General features: G+C 44.5%; 1 protein-coding gene across 1 annotated transcript in view; it reads right to left on the bottom strand.

Annotated features, from left to right (window-relative positions):
* The window catches only part of DYRK4 (dual specificity tyrosine phosphorylation regulated kinase 4), a 38,550-nt gene that overhangs the window by 4,074 nt on the left and 17,389 nt on the right, over nucleotides 1–17,087 (bottom strand). Inside the window, 17 exon segments of the mRNA XM_048515977.1 lie at nucleotides 63–192; nucleotides 1,230–1,290; nucleotides 2,533–2,705; nucleotides 4,382–4,469; nucleotides 11,430–11,464; nucleotides 11,467–11,544; nucleotides 11,547–11,569; nucleotides 12,023–12,061; nucleotides 12,063–12,164; nucleotides 14,696–14,721; nucleotides 14,724–14,756; nucleotides 14,758–14,822; nucleotides 14,825–14,829; nucleotides 15,594–15,670; nucleotides 15,672–15,710; nucleotides 15,712–15,763; nucleotides 16,213–16,222. Coding sequence (XP_048371934.1) covers nucleotides 63–192; nucleotides 1,230–1,290; nucleotides 2,533–2,705; nucleotides 4,382–4,469; nucleotides 11,430–11,464; nucleotides 11,467–11,544; nucleotides 11,547–11,569; nucleotides 12,023–12,061; nucleotides 12,063–12,164; nucleotides 14,696–14,721; nucleotides 14,724–14,756; nucleotides 14,758–14,822; nucleotides 14,825–14,829; nucleotides 15,594–15,670; nucleotides 15,672–15,710; nucleotides 15,712–15,763; nucleotides 16,213–16,222 — 1,036 coding nt within the window.

Genomic DNA, 17,087 nt, shown 5'->3' with positions numbered 1-17,087 from the left:
AAAATCTTGAAGATTTAAAAACCCAGTAATATGCTTATCAAAAGTAGCAAAAGCCACCTTACACCAGACATTTCTTCAGAAAATCCAGAAACGAAACATCGTAGGTTTTCAATACAATACTCAGATCCTTCGAATTTGGGTTTCGTACTTTCCCCCTGCTATTGGTTACATTCTTTGGGACACCATTAGAGTCTTCAAGACAGAAAAAGGAAAAAGTTATAACAGAAAACATACATCTGTGTTATACTTAGATGAGGAGCTTGCTGGACAGATGCATAGGATTTGGGTCTAGAAAGTGAAAAATTAACATTTTTAGGATGGTTAGCCTACACCATAGGTGTCAAACTCGCGCCCCTCCAGATATTATGGACTACAGTTCCCATCATCCCCTGCCAGCATCCATAACATCTGGAGGGCTGTGAATTTGACACCTGTGGCCTACACCCTTAGGATGGTCAAAGACATGTCCAACCTCTCATTTTTATGGTCGGACTTTCGTAACATAGTTCATGCCATTTAGCAGCTAAGGGATTCCATTTATGGAGTGCAGTATTAGAACAGGCACACGAACATACATCTCATAGTGAATTTACATCAGTTTTTTTAAAAAAAATTAGGGGAGTTGTGTCTATGTAGCTATCCAGACACAACTTCTAGAGCAGGGGTAGGGAACCTGCGGCTCTCCAGATGTTCAGGAACTGCAATTCCCATCAGCCTCTGACAGCATGGTCAATTGGCCATGCTGGTAGGGGCTGATGGGAATTGTAGTTCCTGAACATCTGGAGAGCCGCAGGTTCCCTACCCGTTCTAGAGAATCGCAGCACAAAGATTTGAAGCTTCATAGCATCAGATTCACAGAGTTAAAGAAAAAAAACCAGAATGACCAAAAATGTCAGCTAGGAAGTTTTTTCAAGGGGGTGAGTGCAGACAAACAGGGTTTTTTGAAAATGTTTTGAAAATGTTGCAAAACATGCAGAAAGGGTCTCTGTTTTTATTATCACTTCTTAGCCCCCACAAAAGGCTCTCTGAAACTGGCAGGGTTTTTTTGCCCTACAAAAAATTGGTAGTGGACAAACAGAGAGCCAACTCTTTGGACAGACCACACCAGAATAACACGTTACCTCAGCTGAAGAGAAACAGTCCAATGTGAGAGAGGGAAAATCACGTTTTTTCGCTCTCTCGATCCAGAGTTAGTAGAACTCTTCAGACAGTCAATCACAAGTGCTTACCAAAGAAGTTTCTCCTTCTTGATGCCGTCTGAATGAAATCGGTTGGTGGGAGGCCAAGTATCTTTAACACACACCAAAAAAAAAAAAACATGAAAAATGAACAGTTGTGGTATCACTGCTGAACTCACTTGGTGCAACATCAATGCAAAATTTCAAAATAAGGGAATACACGTGATAATTAAAAACTGAGGTACTTCACAGGACTGTGAGAATAACATGAAGGAGGGTGGGATAAAACTGTAAGATAGGTTTACACAGAGCTGCTGAACCCATCTGCATAATTAATAAAGAGCGGCTGTGAATCAGCGCGGCCGCAGTTGCTGCTTGGGATGGGCAGGAAGGAGTCCCCGGCTTCAGCCCTGGTAAGGGCAGAAGTGGGTTTTTAGCCATGCCATGGCAGGGCAGACTGGCATCGCGGCGCTTACCCCGTGACGTCATCAGGAAAGGACGCTGGCCTGAACCTATAAAGGTCCTGGTCAGCCTTTGTGCCGGCCATGTGCTTGGGCCGGCCAGCAGCTTCTGAATAATTCTGAAGCCATCTGAATAATTAATAAATAAGACCCCCCCCCCATTGCAGTAAAAAGATGGTCACTAGAGCCTTCAAGCTCAGCCACCTGAATATTGGGATGTAGTTTGGTCTCCACTTCGCAACATCATGGTTCGCAACATCACCTTTCTCTCTTGTAAGGTTTCCCCCCTCCCCCATGTGATCCACAGGCATGCCCAGGGCACAGTGCAGCCCCCCAACCCCTTATAGCTATGCCACTGCAGCCCAGTTTGGAGGCACATAATTGAATTTTGTTGGAAACAGCATGCTAGACAGATGTACATTGTTCTCTCTTGTAAGGTTTCCCCCCTCCCCCATGTGATCCACAGGCATGCCCAGGGCACAGTGCAGCCCCCCAACCCCTTATAGCTATGCCACTGCAGCCCAGTTTGGAGGCACATAATTGAATTTTGTTGGAAACAGCATGCTAGACAGATGTACATTGTTAATTCACTACAGATGTTAAACTTCAAAAATTGCCATTTATAATTTTTAAAAAGATAATGAACATCACGCAGCAGATTTTTACAGCTTCATGCTCTTCAGCAGCAGGAGAAAATTTCCAAACTATAGTTTTAATAATGGGGTTCGGGGTGATTTAAATGGTTTTTAAGATGTGCCTTCATTGTGCGCATTTGCAATTTTGTTAGCCTCCTCAGCGGCCTTGATGAGGACAGAAAGACCGGGCATAAATTTAATCAATACAATATATTTTCAGTTACTAGCACCCTTGCCAAATTTAACAGCCAAAGCTACCTCCATGATGCAGGCAAGCTGCTCCGCTTCATTCTCTCCGGGAAAGAGGGGGTACCCTGTGTAGAGCTCAGCCATGATGCAGCCCAGACTCCACATGTCAATGGAAGTTGCATAAGGGTGGCCAAGAATCACTTCCGGGGAACGATAAAACCGACTCTGGACATACGTGTACACTGGAAGAGAAAGAACAAAAGGGGGGAACCCCAGTGGGACAACAGTAACCAAAATGTGGTGATCAGTGGAACGGTACAGTGCAAAAGCAATGCAATTACTGTTCCTTGCAGCCCAATCCGGGGGTGAGATGAACTGAGTCGTGTTTGCCCACCCCATCAGTGTAAGGGGCACCTATGCCAGTGGAGAGAGCAAACACAGTGGCGGACAGGCACTGCACAATTGTGCGGCGCCCAAACCCAGAAAGGCCCACTACTCCGAAGCTATGCCAACATGGAGAGCACGCCAGCACAGAGGGGAGGGGGCCAGGGATAGAGCTAACTTTAGTCGGCTTCCACTGGCCTTTCATCCAAGTAATGCCCCCCTCCCCGGCCACAAATCCATTTAAAGACCTTAATTAAAAACAGGTGTGCACATAATGGCAGAACTTCAGCCATAGCAGGATCGTGAGAGTTTTATCCTATAAACTTGTAAGTGCTATTCATATAGTCACATTATTTTACCAACAATATTTATTATAATGTACATTGTGCTATTTATAACTCCAGCCTTTTCTATGTATTAACTTATAACTATTCATTGGATATTTATCATTGACTTTTTAAAACTATTTATAGTTGTGGGTATGGGCTAAATCCTTATTTATCATCAGAATCCTGTAATTAATCTGACTGAATTAACCTACACACTGAGGAAGGCTGTTCCCAGAAACACTGCTTACTGCAGGTTGTGTTCTGTGATATTTACAAGTTCAGCATATTCATGTCAATTTCACCAGGACAGTGCAGGTCCCGGGAAAGGGGAAGACCGCATTGGAATTTCCATCAAAAGATATTACAGAGTACTTGGGTTTTTGGAACATCACCAGAGATTTTTGGTTTATTTGTATCTTTGTGTTGCTGTGAAAATTAGACAGTTTGCTTGTGGTCCTTCAGCTGATTGCGTATTAATATCTCTCCCTGGTTATTTTACCAACAGTTACAGTCTCATGATATGAACGAAGGAGAAGAAGAAGAAGAAGAAGAAGAAGAAGAAGAAGAAGAAGAAGAAGAAGAAGAAGAAGAAGAAGAAGAAGAAGAAGAAGAAGAAGAAGAAGAAGAAGAAGAAGAAGAAGAAGAAGAAGAAGAACAACAACAACAACAACAACAACAACAACAACAACAACAACAACAACAACAACAACAAGAAGAAGAACAGCAGGAGGAGGAGGAGGAGGAGGAGTTTGGGTTTATATCCCCCCTTTCTCTCTTGTAAGGTTTCCCCCCTCCCCCATGTGATCCACAGGCATGCCCAGGGCACAGTGCAGCCCCCCAACCCCTTATAGCTATGCCACTGCAGCCCAGTTTGGAGGCACATAATTGAATTTTGTTGGAAACAGCATGCTAGACAGATCTTTGGACTGATCCACCTATGTTCTTGTGCCCCGCCATTGGCCCAGTCACTTGTCCACAACAGAAGCTGGGCAACTGTTAAGTGGATCGGAAGTGGGTTTATTATTTAAAGAAGGGGTGGGGTGCTTTTGTTAACTTGTCCAAACTAAGCAGCTTCTCTTGTCCTGAAGAGAGAGTGCCATACGTCACACACGATCTGTGCGTATGCTATATCGTAAATACTCAGACAGTTAAAAGGTTAAGAAATCTAATGAAGGAAATTACATCTACTTGACTTTTCTGCAAACCTCTTTGGTGCTCAAAGCAGCTTGATCCAAAGTCGATAACTTTAAACGAAATTTGCCCTGGTTGTGGTTGGTTTATAAGTATGTTCTCCTAAATGGAAAAAAGGAAAGAGAAAATTTTAACAGGTTAGCAAACAAAAGGGGAAAAAATGAGCCAAGCGCAATTGAGAGGCAGATGCAGGACAGGGCATAGTCCTGTGTTGAAGTGTGTTGGTTTTGTGGAGTGTTTACTATGTCACATGTGAAAAGGTGTTTCTTAGTATCTAAGCGAAAGCTCAAGAGAGCCTGTGTGGTGTAGAGGTTAAGAGCGGCAGATTCTAATCTGGAGAACTGGGTTCAATTCCCCACTCCTCCGCCTAAAGCCTGCTGAGTGATCTTGGGCCAGTCACAGGGCGAATCTCAGGCAAACTGTCTCAGGCCCTGGGCAAACTCTTCCTGAGTTGTATGCCCCGCGCCAAATTCCCACCACGCACTAATTTTGCACCAGGTCATTTCTAAATCATCACATTATAGAATATGCCCCAACTCACAAATCTGAGCACAGCAATGGGCCATGCAACACAGCAGAAATAAAAAATGCTTTAAAAAAAATTTTTTTACTGTGAAAAGTGCTTTGGTGGGAAAATAACTTTTAGAAAATACAACAACAATAACTTAGTCTTTGGAAATAGCTGCCCTGCGGAGACAGAGGGTGCCAGTCTGAGGTGGTGGAAGAAGTCTCTTTAGATGGACCCCTTCCTTAGCTGGTAGTCAGATATCCTCGCGATTGAGGATACCCCCTCGGGAGGGGGGGGCCCTTGTAGTGGGTGATTTGATCATTAGGAATATAGGAGAGTTGGGTTTGTGAGAGGCATGATGACCAAGATGGTGACTTGCCTGCCTGGTGCGAAGGTTGCGATGTCACGCCTGTCCTCCAGGATAGGCTGTTGTGACAGTGCTAGCTGAGCCAGCAGTTGTATCCACATGGCATCAATGACATTGGGAAATGCAGCCGGAGGTTCTGAAGCCAATTCTAGGCTGCTAGGAAACAGGTTAAAATCCAGGACCCCAAGGTGGCATTCTCCTAAATGCTACCTGTTCCACGCCAAGCAGGCTTAGCCAGGGCAAGCCGGAGATACAGGGTCTCAATGTGTGTGGGATGAGAAGGTGGTGTAAGGTGCAGAGGGTTTCAGATTTGTTCAGAACTGGGAACCTTTTGGGACAAAGGCAGGCCTGTACAAAGGGACGGGCTTCATTCCAACCAAAGAGGAACTAGAGCTGGCCAACATTAAAAAAAGGTGGCAGAACAGCTTTTAAATTGATCCCTGGGGAAAGCCACAGGAGCAGAGGGTGACTTCGGTCAGAATACAGTATCTATGGGGATGCAGACAGAGAGAGAGGTTTTTCTAAATCAACCACATACAAGCAAGGAGACATAGCAATGTGATAAGTGATAGTGTCTACAAAGGCTAGAGGGAAAAACACATAAATCCCAGGTTAGGACAGAGACAGAATATACGCGTCTCTATGCTATTAGTAGAAGCTTTCTTCACCTAAAATGGGGAGCTGGAGTACAGAGTTTTGAAGGAGTGACATTGATATAGTGGGCATCACAGAGACATGGTGGAATGAGGAGAACCAGTGGGATGCTGTTATCCCAGGTTACATTCTTACAGGAAGGATAGGACAGGGCGTATTGGGGTGGGGTGGCCTCTACATCAAAGAGAGCATAGTGTCACATAAAATAGACAATGCAGGGGAGCTTGATTCCTCTACAGAAGCACTGTGGGATATCAATATCAGGGTGAAGCATAGTTTAACATTAGGGAATATATTATCGCCCCCCCTGGACCAAAGTGCACACAAGAGGATTCTGAGATGGAAAAAGAAATCAGGAGAGGCCAATAAAGCAAAAATGTAGTGGTAATGGGCGATTTTAACTATCCCTATATAAACAGGAAAAATGCATCCCTCAGGTCATAGTATGAGAGAACATTCCTTGATATGCTAAATGTCTGTGACTTAGAGCAGATGGTTGTGGAACCAACTATGTGGGAGAGGTGATCCTAGATCTAATTCGGCGTGGTACCCAGGACCTGGGTATGGAAGTCAGTGCTGTTGAGCCGAGCAGGGGAACAGAAGCACTACACGCTGTCAACAGATTCAGTATCTCTGCATGTGAACAAGGACAACTACTAATGTAGTTTACATTTGCTTCAGAAAGGAAATTTCAAAGATGAGGGGATAGTGCTTAGGAAGCTGAAAGGAAAAATCAAGAGAATCAAACTGTCCAAGATGTTTGGAGGTTATTTAAAAAATACAGTCTTCAAAGCTCAGCTGAATGTGTTCCAGGAATGGAAAAGGCAGCGCATAGTCCAAAAGAAAGCCACCATGGTTAACAAGGAGGTTGAGGAAATTATTAGGGGAAAAAGATGTCTTTAGAAAAAATGGAAGTCCAACTTAACTGATGAAGAATAACGGTGGAGAGAAATACAAATGGTGGCAAAAGAGAAGCCAAGTTAGCTGTAAGGAGACAAAAGAATTATGAGGAACGCGATACGCGTAACATCAAGACCAGTAACAAACAGTTCTTCATGGCATCAAAAGCAGGAAGCCAGCTAGGAAGGTAGGCCATTCATAGATGACAAGGAATAAAAGGTGCGCTAAAGATGACAGGGAGATTGCAGAGAAGCTGAACAAATTCTTTTAGATCCGTCTTCACCAAGAAGAGGGTGGAGGAAAATTCCTGCACCTGAACCAAGCTTTAGGAGGGGGGGGAATCCAGGAACTAGCTTAAGATAGTGGTAGACAAGGAAGAAGTTCTATGTGCCATTGATAAACTAAATGCTACTTCAAATCCTGGCCCAGATTGCATTCATCCAAGAGTTCTTAAAGATTTCGCTAATAAAATCAAGTTGATCTTCACTTTAATATGCAACTTATCCCTGAAATCAGCCTCCATCCCTGAAGACTCCAGACTTCGGGATGGGAGCGTATAAAAGTTTAAACAATAAATAAATAAATAAATAAGACTGGAAGATGGCCGAAGTCACAATTAATCTTTAAGAAAGGCCTAGGGGACTCAGGAAATTACAGGCCAGTCAGTTTACATCTGTTCCGTAAATTAGTAGAATCTATCATTACAGATAAAATTATTACACATAGAAAGCAAGAGACTCCGCTGAGGAAGAGAGTCAGCATGGCTTTTGCAGAGGCAAGTCCTGTCTTTACAAACTTCTACTTTGTGAGTTCTTTGAGGGTGTAAACAGGCATGTGGATAATGGGGAACCAGTGGACATTGTCTACTCTTGATTTAAAAGGCTTTTGACAGTGCTCCTCACTCAGAGATCAACAGGAACCTAGCAATGAAGGAATAAGAGGGGAAGTCCTCCTATGGATTAAAAAACTGGTTGAGGAACAGGAAACAAAGGGTGGGTATAAATGGGAAGTTCTCACAATGAAGAGATATAGGGAGTGGTGTCCTCCCAAGGATCCGCTATATGGGACCAGTGCTCTTTAACCTATTCATAAATGACCTGGAAGTAGGGGTATGGGTAGTGTGGTGGCTAAGTTTGCAGATGATAAATAAATTATGTAGGGTGGTGAGAACCACAAAGGATTAAGAGCCCAAGCGATCTTTGATAACTAGGTGAGTGGGCTAAGAAATGGCAAATGCAGTTCAATGTAGGAAAATGCAAAGGATGCACATAGGGCAAAAAAATCCAAACTTCATTATTACATAAGGGCTTCAAAAAAGCATCAGTCACAGACCAGGAAAGGGATTTTGGGCGCCTGAAGCTGATAGTCCCATTGAATGCTCAACTCAATGCATGGCAGCTTGAAAGGCAACTCTATGGGATAATTAGGAAAGGAGTTGATAATAAAACTACAAGGATTGTCATGCCCTTTATATAAAGACACGCGGTGCCACCAAGACTTTGAGTAATTGTGTCTAGTCTCTTAATTGCCATCTCAAAAGGATATCTAAGAGACAGAAAAGGCAGAGAAGGGCAACGAGGATGATTGAGGGACTGCAGCACCTTCCTTTTATGAGGAGAGGCCGCTTTGGGACTCTCCTTTATTATTTTGGTAGAGACGGCTGAGGGAGGATATGGATTGAAGTCTATAAAATTCATGCATGGGGTAGAAAATGTTGACAGAGATGAAATCTCTTCACAATATTTCCAGGAACTAGGGGCATTCATTGAAAATGCTGGGGAAGAATTAGGACTAATAAAAGGAAACACTTCTTCATGCAACGGTGATTGGTGTTTGAATATGCCGCTACAGGAGGTGTGATGGCCACTTCAACCTGGATATTTTAAGGTTGACAGATTTATGGAGGAGAAGTCGATTTATTTATTTCAATCTTGATCCTCCTGATCTCAGATTGCAATGCCTTAGCAGACTCAGGTGCTTAGGAGCAGCAGCCGAGAAGGCCATTGCTTTCACCTCCTGCATGAGAGAGCTCCTTAAAGGCACCTGGTACATCATGGTAGCAGATGCTGGACTAGATGGACTTGGTCCGATCCAGCTATATTGGGTTCTTATGTTCTAAGTATGAGAGAAACCAAAAGTTTTCGTTTACAATTGTTCAATAATACCAACAACCAAACAATGGTGGGCGATGTGCAGCAGTGGATAAACAGGAAAAACGCGCGAGATCGCTAATTCACACACAGGCTCAGGCACAGATACATCGTAGCGATATTAATTAAGCCATTAGGCTCATCCACTATAATACCTTATAGGCTCATTCACTAGATTCACTTCAGACCACGCCACATTGTACCTGGAAAAACCTACTTCACAACTTCAGCTCTCCAGATACACCTTCTGAAGATGCCAGCCACAGATGGTAATAAACATTAGGAACAAGATCTACCAGACCACGCCACAATGTTTCTCCAGAAAACCTTACAACAACTAAAGGCTCTCTGGATACACCTCTCTGAAGATGCCAGCCACAGATGCTGGTGAAACTAGGAACAAGATCTACCAGACCAAGGCCACACAGTCTGGAAAACCCACTACAACCAGAAGTAGAATGTTTAGTGATAGCCATCACCTTGTGAATACCCACTGCAAGGACAACAACTAAAGAGTGAATTTTAGACCCATTACATTAACAGAAATCCAGGTACAAAAGTCCCCAAATGAACTGTTATTTTCCTCACCAACAGAAATCCCACCGCAGCCGCAGAGAAACCTTCAGCCCCACCAACATCCCTCCATCCCGCCCCATCCCAGTCTGATGCCGCACTCCAACCCCGCCCGGCAAAATCCCGCTACCTGCTTTCCACCCACCCGCACGGCCCGCGCTGCCTCCAACGCCGCCGCCATCCTCACCCACCCCCCCGTCGGGCGCGGCCAGTCCTACCGTCCGAGGAAAGCTCTTCAGGCACGAATTAAATTCTTTTCCAAATAGCAAACAAGCAAAGTTTAGAAATGCCGTTTTTCCTGGCGAGAATTTTATTCTGGTTTTAAAGGTCGCCTTCTTAACCTTCCTTTCCCATTTTGCAACCTTTTGGCAGTTCCTATAGTCGAGTATTTTAAAAAAATTTGTTTTGAAAGCAAGCAATTCAAATGGATTTAGCAGGCTTTTTCCAGAATGCGGTAACAGAAATGGAAACCCAATCGTTGATGACGATCAGCAAAAATCCAGGTCGATGCCACAATCCTTCCTCCAGACCCGCTGACAGCAGCCCATCTTGAGCAACAGCAGCGGGAAGGGCGTATGATCCTTCCGTGAAGCAATGCCGCGGCCCGAAATGGAAACTTTTTTCATGCGGAGTTTCTGCCTGTTGCAGGCGTCACTGGAGTGCAGTCGCCTTCGTCTCGGTTTGCCACCACCTCGAGTCCGCATCTCCGCCGCCCTCGTCCCGCGGCAAAATGCAGCGTCCAGCATGCAGAGATGGGCAGGTGCGGGGATTTTGCAACCGAGGAAAGCAACTTTGCCTGAAAGGAAAAGCAAATCTCTCGGCTTCAATCACCGAAGTTCTGCCACCTCTGTTCCTTCCCTTTTTTGTAATCTTTCTCAATCTATCGATGCCAGGCGCAGCTTCGGCCGCCTCCGCTTCCAAAGAGCCCCGTGGAAGGAAAGGGTGGAGGAGTTGAAAGTCGACTGTTGAGTCGACTCACACTCCGCTGCCTCGGCACCCTCCTTTGTTTACCTTCAACTTCCTTCTTTGCTGCTCCCAAACCCCCCTGAAGGTGCCGCCAAAGCCCGTTCTTGAGCAGGGCAGGGATGCGAGCGGGCTGGTGATGGGGAAGGGGAGTTCGGTGGCTAGCCCTCTTAGCAACCCCTTCACGGCACTGAAAAAAAAATGAGTAACCACCTTCGGAGCCGGTTGCATCCCACCTCTGCACGTGTGACTACATCCTTCGTATGCCCTAATGTGACTAACGGTCTTATGCTCCTGGCAGCCGCCTATCCTGCTTCCAATGACGCTGCCGGAAGTGTTAGCCCAGCAAATTCTCCAACCCATGGGGTTAGTGTGCAGGCAAAATGTTCACCAACAAACATCCCGCCTTCTAAAGCCCGCTTCAAACGTTAAATACGGTACGCGAAACCCGTACGCGACTCTGTCCCAATTCCGAACAACGGAATAGTTTTATCGTGGCAACTTCGCATTGACCTTCCAGCAAACCGTACTTTCAGATAAGGCTTTATCCTTCCAAACAATTTTGAGCGAGCCGCGCCCGTTGTCCGCCGTCCTGCCAGTTCAATCCTGCAGCACGATGCCGTCTCCAGTTTTCCCAAATACCTGAGCTATATTTCTCCTACCAAAGCCATGACCAGCGGTGGAAATGCCAGAAGGTGGGATTTCCCATCCCCACCAGGAATATAGAAATGAGAAATAATTGTAACTGTGGAGTGGTCACTAGCACACCAAGATGCATTTTTCTAAGCTTTCCTAAAGCCAACTATGCTTCCACTGCACAGTTCTATAATCCTGTAAGACTTCAGTAGGGCAGAAAAGCTCTTTCACCCATCATCAACATAACCAAGCCGCCACCTAATCACAGACAGACATCTGAAATTTTACCAGCATTGAAAAGCCATACTTACGTATTTTAGATCACAGTGGATAATTTTCTGTATACAGCAAATTGTAAACATCTTAATATACACTGAGGAACCGGTTTTAATCCCAGACTCAAGGTGAAGCCTTGGAAATTATTTTCTTGATTAATTCATACAGATTTATACTGTGGGATGAGAACAAGCATATATTTTACTCTGTGGACAATATACCCTGAAACCCTTTCCCTAGGGACTTCTGCTCGGGAAAATGAGTTTCGGTTTCTTCCCCAGCTGCCTTCTGTGACCTGCCCTGGCCCCCCCCCAGGCACTGGTAAGCAAGGAGACTGGCAGGAAAGGAGAAAGTGAAGACTGAATGAAACTTCCCTTCTGTCTGCTATCAGTGATCAGATACAATGTCCGGATGAACAATTATGCGATGCGACACGCAACAAAATAGATCAGCATTCCAGTGTTGAGATGTCCCAGCTTTGAACACAAATATTCCTAATCTAATTGGAGAATACCGCTTCTATCTTATGGGGAAATGAAAGAATTTTTGACAGTGTGTAAAGAACACCCCCCCCTCACTTCTCAACACTTTAACCCCGAAGGTACAGATAATAAAAAACATGCTTTACCCTAATAGTTCAAAAGAAATGCAGAAGTGATACGGAAGTAAAATATTCTTTCATGTGGATCATACGTTGTACGTGATTAATCTTCATCCTCGCTAAGGGTGTCAAGAATGCTGACTTCCCCACCAGGGCCTGGCTATAAAATCTAAAACACAAGATCAGGAAGCAAGGTTACACGTAAGCTGATGCAAGAAGCCAGATCTTCCTAAGTATGTTACTACTGCTGAATTAACGTTAAGCAGCGCTTTTGATCCTGTGAATCTTGTTCCATTAGTGGAGGTGCTGCTGCCACTGGCAGAAGGCTACTTACTGCCTAGGTAAGAGTCTCTCATGCGGTCAGTGGAAGATGACCTCTGCCGGAGGAAAGCACCTTGGCCCCAGACCATAGCCAACCTTTTAATCAATACAAAATGTTAATGCTTGTATGGCTGGCCTGATTTGGATGGCTCCAGGCTAACCTGATCTTGGTTGTGATCTATGAAGCCAAGCAGGGCCTTCAGTGCGGGCCAATATGTAAATGGGAGACCACTCGGGTTAAGAAATAGCAGAGCTGCCAGCGCAGAGGGAAGACAATGGCAAAACCACCTCTGAACATTTGTTGAGCTTGAAACCTTAAGAGATCACCATCAGTCAGGCTGCAGGATTTGACAGCCCTCGTCACACACCTGTGAAAACGCTGGAGCCATACTAAGATGGGCCGCCTAACTGACTTTCCTTCTTGTTGCCGTAATTCTCCTGTAAGTCATTCTCAGAGAAATGGGTCTTCCGCATCTTCCAGGGACTACAGCTCTTTGCTATCATCCTCTCGCCAGCATGATGCTGGGGATGATGGGAGCTGTAGTCCATAACATCTGGAGGCACGAAGTTTGATAATTGTGGCTACCTGCAGGAGCAGGTATTTTGTGAAATTGCGGGCTGCAGGCAGATGGGGTGAAGGAAAAAGGGGCTGGTTGCTCTTTTCCTTACGCCGAGAAACAGGTCCTTTTAATCCAGATGCTATCATATGGCTGGAATTTATTAAAAATTCTTTTATTAAAAAAGAAAAGAAAAGAAAATACAAACAGATTTATCTCCCAGCTTTAAGCTGTTCCAAGAAGTGGTGGATTCAGTTCCATTCTCAAGCATCTGTAGTTCGGTAGAACCGGTAGCTAAATTTTTTGTCTAGTTCGGACAACTGGTTGTAGTCCCACCACTGAGCCCTTTTCGGAACCGGTTGTTAAATTATTTGAATCCCACCACTGGAAAAACCGATACAGTTGAAGGCATAAGTTTTAGAATGTAGAAAGTCTCTCTAAGACTGGAGTATGAATGAATGAATGAATGAATGAATGAATGAATGAATGAATGAATGAATGAATGAATGAATGAATGAATGAATGAATGAATGAATGAATGAATGAATGAATGAATGAATGAATCTTAAGTCACAAGTCAGGGGTTTTTATGGCATCTCTTCTCTAGTTCAGGAAGAGGCAGATTACCCTCACCACCACCCCCAATCATTCTTTGTGATTAATACCTATCTGTCAGATTTTAGATGTTGCCATTGCAAAGTTGACTTCAGTTTGTGTAAAACACAAACATAGTTTCATACCCTTAATGAGGGCCAAACAGGTTGCATTGTTTATAACCTAGCAATACCAAGGGAAGATCCAAATTGTTTGCAAGCACTGGGATGAATGCATTCTGAGAAAAACTGAAGGCATAAGCATAAACTTTCTTCACAGTGGGAGGGAAGGAAAGTTCTGTGCTGCTGTTGGTAAATTTTAGCCTGGATCCAATCCAGTGTGTATACAGCAGAACTGGATAGCCCTCATATAATAGGGATGCCACCCTCCAGGAGAAAACCTTGGGAATCCCCTCGCTGAATGACAACTGATTTGTGACTTGATAAGATCAGTTCTCCAGGAGAAAAGGGCCGGTTTTGAGGAAGGTCTCTATGGGATTGTCCCTACCTAGCTTCACCTGGAGTTTCCTAACCTTGGAGCTGGTAATCTCACTTCTTACCAGTGCGGCACCCTATATTATAACAACTAGGCATATCTAGGGGAAAATGTAGCTCGGTGCATAAAATCTTAGTTTTCCGGCTCCGCCTCCCGCTGCCCCTGTGTATGGCTGCCCTCCCCACTACATGTTCAAAACAACATTTTTGCACTAGGTCATCTCAAAGTCGGGGGGGCGGGAGGGAGAGGAGGGGTGAGGGTAATTCTCCTCACTCTACAAGATTAAATGGCTGCAGCCCGAACATTTGACCTTATATGTCCTCCTGGGCAAGTATGCCCCTTGATATAACAACAGAGGGCGCCATTTTGTAGCCCTCCTCATTCAGGCCTTCTTTGCATTGTACACGCATCTTTCTTTGCTTTTAGGTTAATAAGATCCATTGAGGTCTTCAATTCAGCCTAAATTAGAGCAGCTTACATGTTATGTTTTCAATGCTTAACTATTCGCCTTTTACTAGTTCAGCTTGTGAATCCTATCCTCTTTATAGCCAGATTTCTATCCCAGTTAAAAGGATTGTTTTGGATATACCTATATATGACATTTGGATTTTAGAAACCAACAGTTAAAATAATCAAACACTTCCAACAGATTACTTAAACATGACAGCCGCCTTCTTTGCTCCCATAAACTGTCCTCGATTTTGGACACTAAAAATGGTGGTCATGGCTCCACTTCTCTTTATTCCAGATTATTTTCATCGGCCAATTTTCTCACCTGTCTTGTGATCCAGACACTCTTACCATATTGCCTAAACGATCTCTTTCCCCAACGATAGCCAATATTTCAGATCTGTATGCACATGGTCACTTTATAATCTAAACGGGGAAACCAGAGGTTGCGTTGTGCATTTCTGTTTCATGATACTTTCATGTATTTATTCAATTCATGTATACCGTGACTTCTCTCCCCAAAGGGAATCTTAAGCAGCTTACATCATCCTTCTCTTTTTTGTGCTATCTCTCGTGAATCAATTCCCCTTAGGAGGTAGGTTAAGTTTTCGAGAGAGTGCGACTGGGCTAAGATCACCTACAGCGAGCTTCCCATGGTAGAGGCAAAGACTTGAACTCCTTGGCTCTTCCAAATACTCTATTCATCACTCTTTACCTCTACACTATACTGACACCAACCTCTTGGCGACAGTGGCATGAGCCAGCAAGGCGCAAGGGATGCGCGATGCACCAGGCACTGCCAGGATCGTGGGAGTGTGGTAGGGCTGGGCAAGCGTAGGGCAGCGATGCCCGGGCACAGTTCCCTTGCTCCAGCCCCTGCTTACGCGAGCAAAATAATTCCCACAAAGAACAACAGAGGCTTTGTTCTGGTAAATCTCTTTATTCAACCTCTGAAAAGCTCAGCTTTTGGTTGCGCTCTGGCTGTTGCAGAAGCAAAGAGAAATGGGATTAACTCCAAGGGGTTGGAGGGGAATTGTTACATCTACAACTTCTCCTTGGAAATCTTTGATACATTAATTACTAAGCAGCGCTAGAGATGAAGGTCAGAGAGTTCTTCCATCCACCATGCACAAAGGCAAGGCAAACAAAACCCCAAACCCAGCCACAATTGCTGCTTTCACCTACTTTTTTTTTGTAAGAGCTCGTGATCGCCAGGCCATAGGGAATTATTGTTCTCTCAAGGGCCAGGGTGTCCTGTCTTCGATCTTCTTAGCTCCTAGCCCGGCAGATACTACAGCCCTTGTAGTCTTTAACTTGTTGTTCATACAGAGCTAGTTGACTTCTAAAAAATGTCTCCCCAAGGCTTCTGGTTTAGGAGAAGAAGACAATTCATTGAATGTGAACATGACTGGCTTATTGTAGCAACTGGAATAAATCAGAATGCAGGAAGTAACACCTCTAATGCCGCTGAGCTGAAAGGCCTTTGTTAGCATCAAAAAGGCCAATATTATTCGTACAGTGTAGAAGGGGAGCTACAGAGTTTTTTCCATATCGAACAGGCCCTGTTGCTAATATTAATGGCAATGGAGCCCCCCCATTGGGCTGGCTATTTCTCTGCACTTTCACAGCCACGTACCTTTTGGCAGGGCCTTTCCCCTCCTGTGCCACTCAAGACTCTCTTGAAGCTGTTGTCGTTGTTTTTGCTCAGGAACTGAGTATCATTATAGCAATATGTGTCCTGGCCCTTGGATGGTGCCTAGGGTTGCTTCAGACCTGGCTTTCCATGGATTGCCAACTTATTTCAAGCTCTCTGCCAGCATGGCCAATTGGCCATGCTGGCAGGGGCTGATGGGATTTGTAGTCCATGAACATCTGGAGAGCCACAGGTTGCAGACCCCTAGCTCAGGTAGTCCAACCACATCAAATCTCAGAAGCTAAACAAGATCGCCCCTGGTTAGATGGGAAACCGTCAATGAAGTTCAAGGTTTTTATGCAGAGGCAACCACCTCTGAACGTTTCTTGCCTCTACAGGGTCAACCATCAGCCAACTGTGACTAAATCACACTTTTCACTACCATTACATTAAAAACAAATAGGAAAACTGGGAATTCAGTTGGTTGTTCAGTTGTTAACAAAACTGAATTCCCAGTTTTCATGTCTGTCTGTTTTTAACGGAAGGCTCGGGCCACTTTCAAAGCAGAGATGTTAGGGGGAAACATGTCACGTTGTTATAACATAGCTGCTGATTACACCAACAAAAAAGTCCCAGGTAAAGTGGCGGATGGTTGACATAGAACTGGAGGAAGAGAAAATGACTGCCTTGGGGTGGAAACAAGGACATCCAAACTTTTTTGCCCAACCACCCAAGCTTTACAACCACCACCTAAGCTTTGCTGCAATCTCCCTCAAGCCTTCACAGCAAAATAGGTTTGGGAAAGATCAGAGAAAAGCTGGGGAAATCTCAAGAGGTACACAAATTCTGCTTCTCAACAGTATCGAACCCAAAGCATGTAACTTCTGTGGAGAAGGTCTAAGAGAATTATGCTGGCATAAGCGCAATAAATAAAATCCATGTAAATACCTGAGAAATAAGTCAGTTCAGGGCTGCACGGAGGTTTGAACCAGTTTTTATTTATTTATTTATTTATTGGTTAGGTTTATATACCGCCCTCCCC

This window comes from Sphaerodactylus townsendi, linkage group LG14 (genome assembly GCF_021028975.2).
Source record: "Sphaerodactylus townsendi isolate TG3544 linkage group LG14, MPM_Stown_v2.3, whole genome shotgun sequence".
In the NCBI taxonomy this organism is placed as follows: domain Eukaryota; kingdom Metazoa; phylum Chordata; class Lepidosauria; order Squamata; family Sphaerodactylidae; genus Sphaerodactylus; species Sphaerodactylus townsendi.
This window is presented reverse-complemented; position numbering and strand designations above follow the sequence as displayed.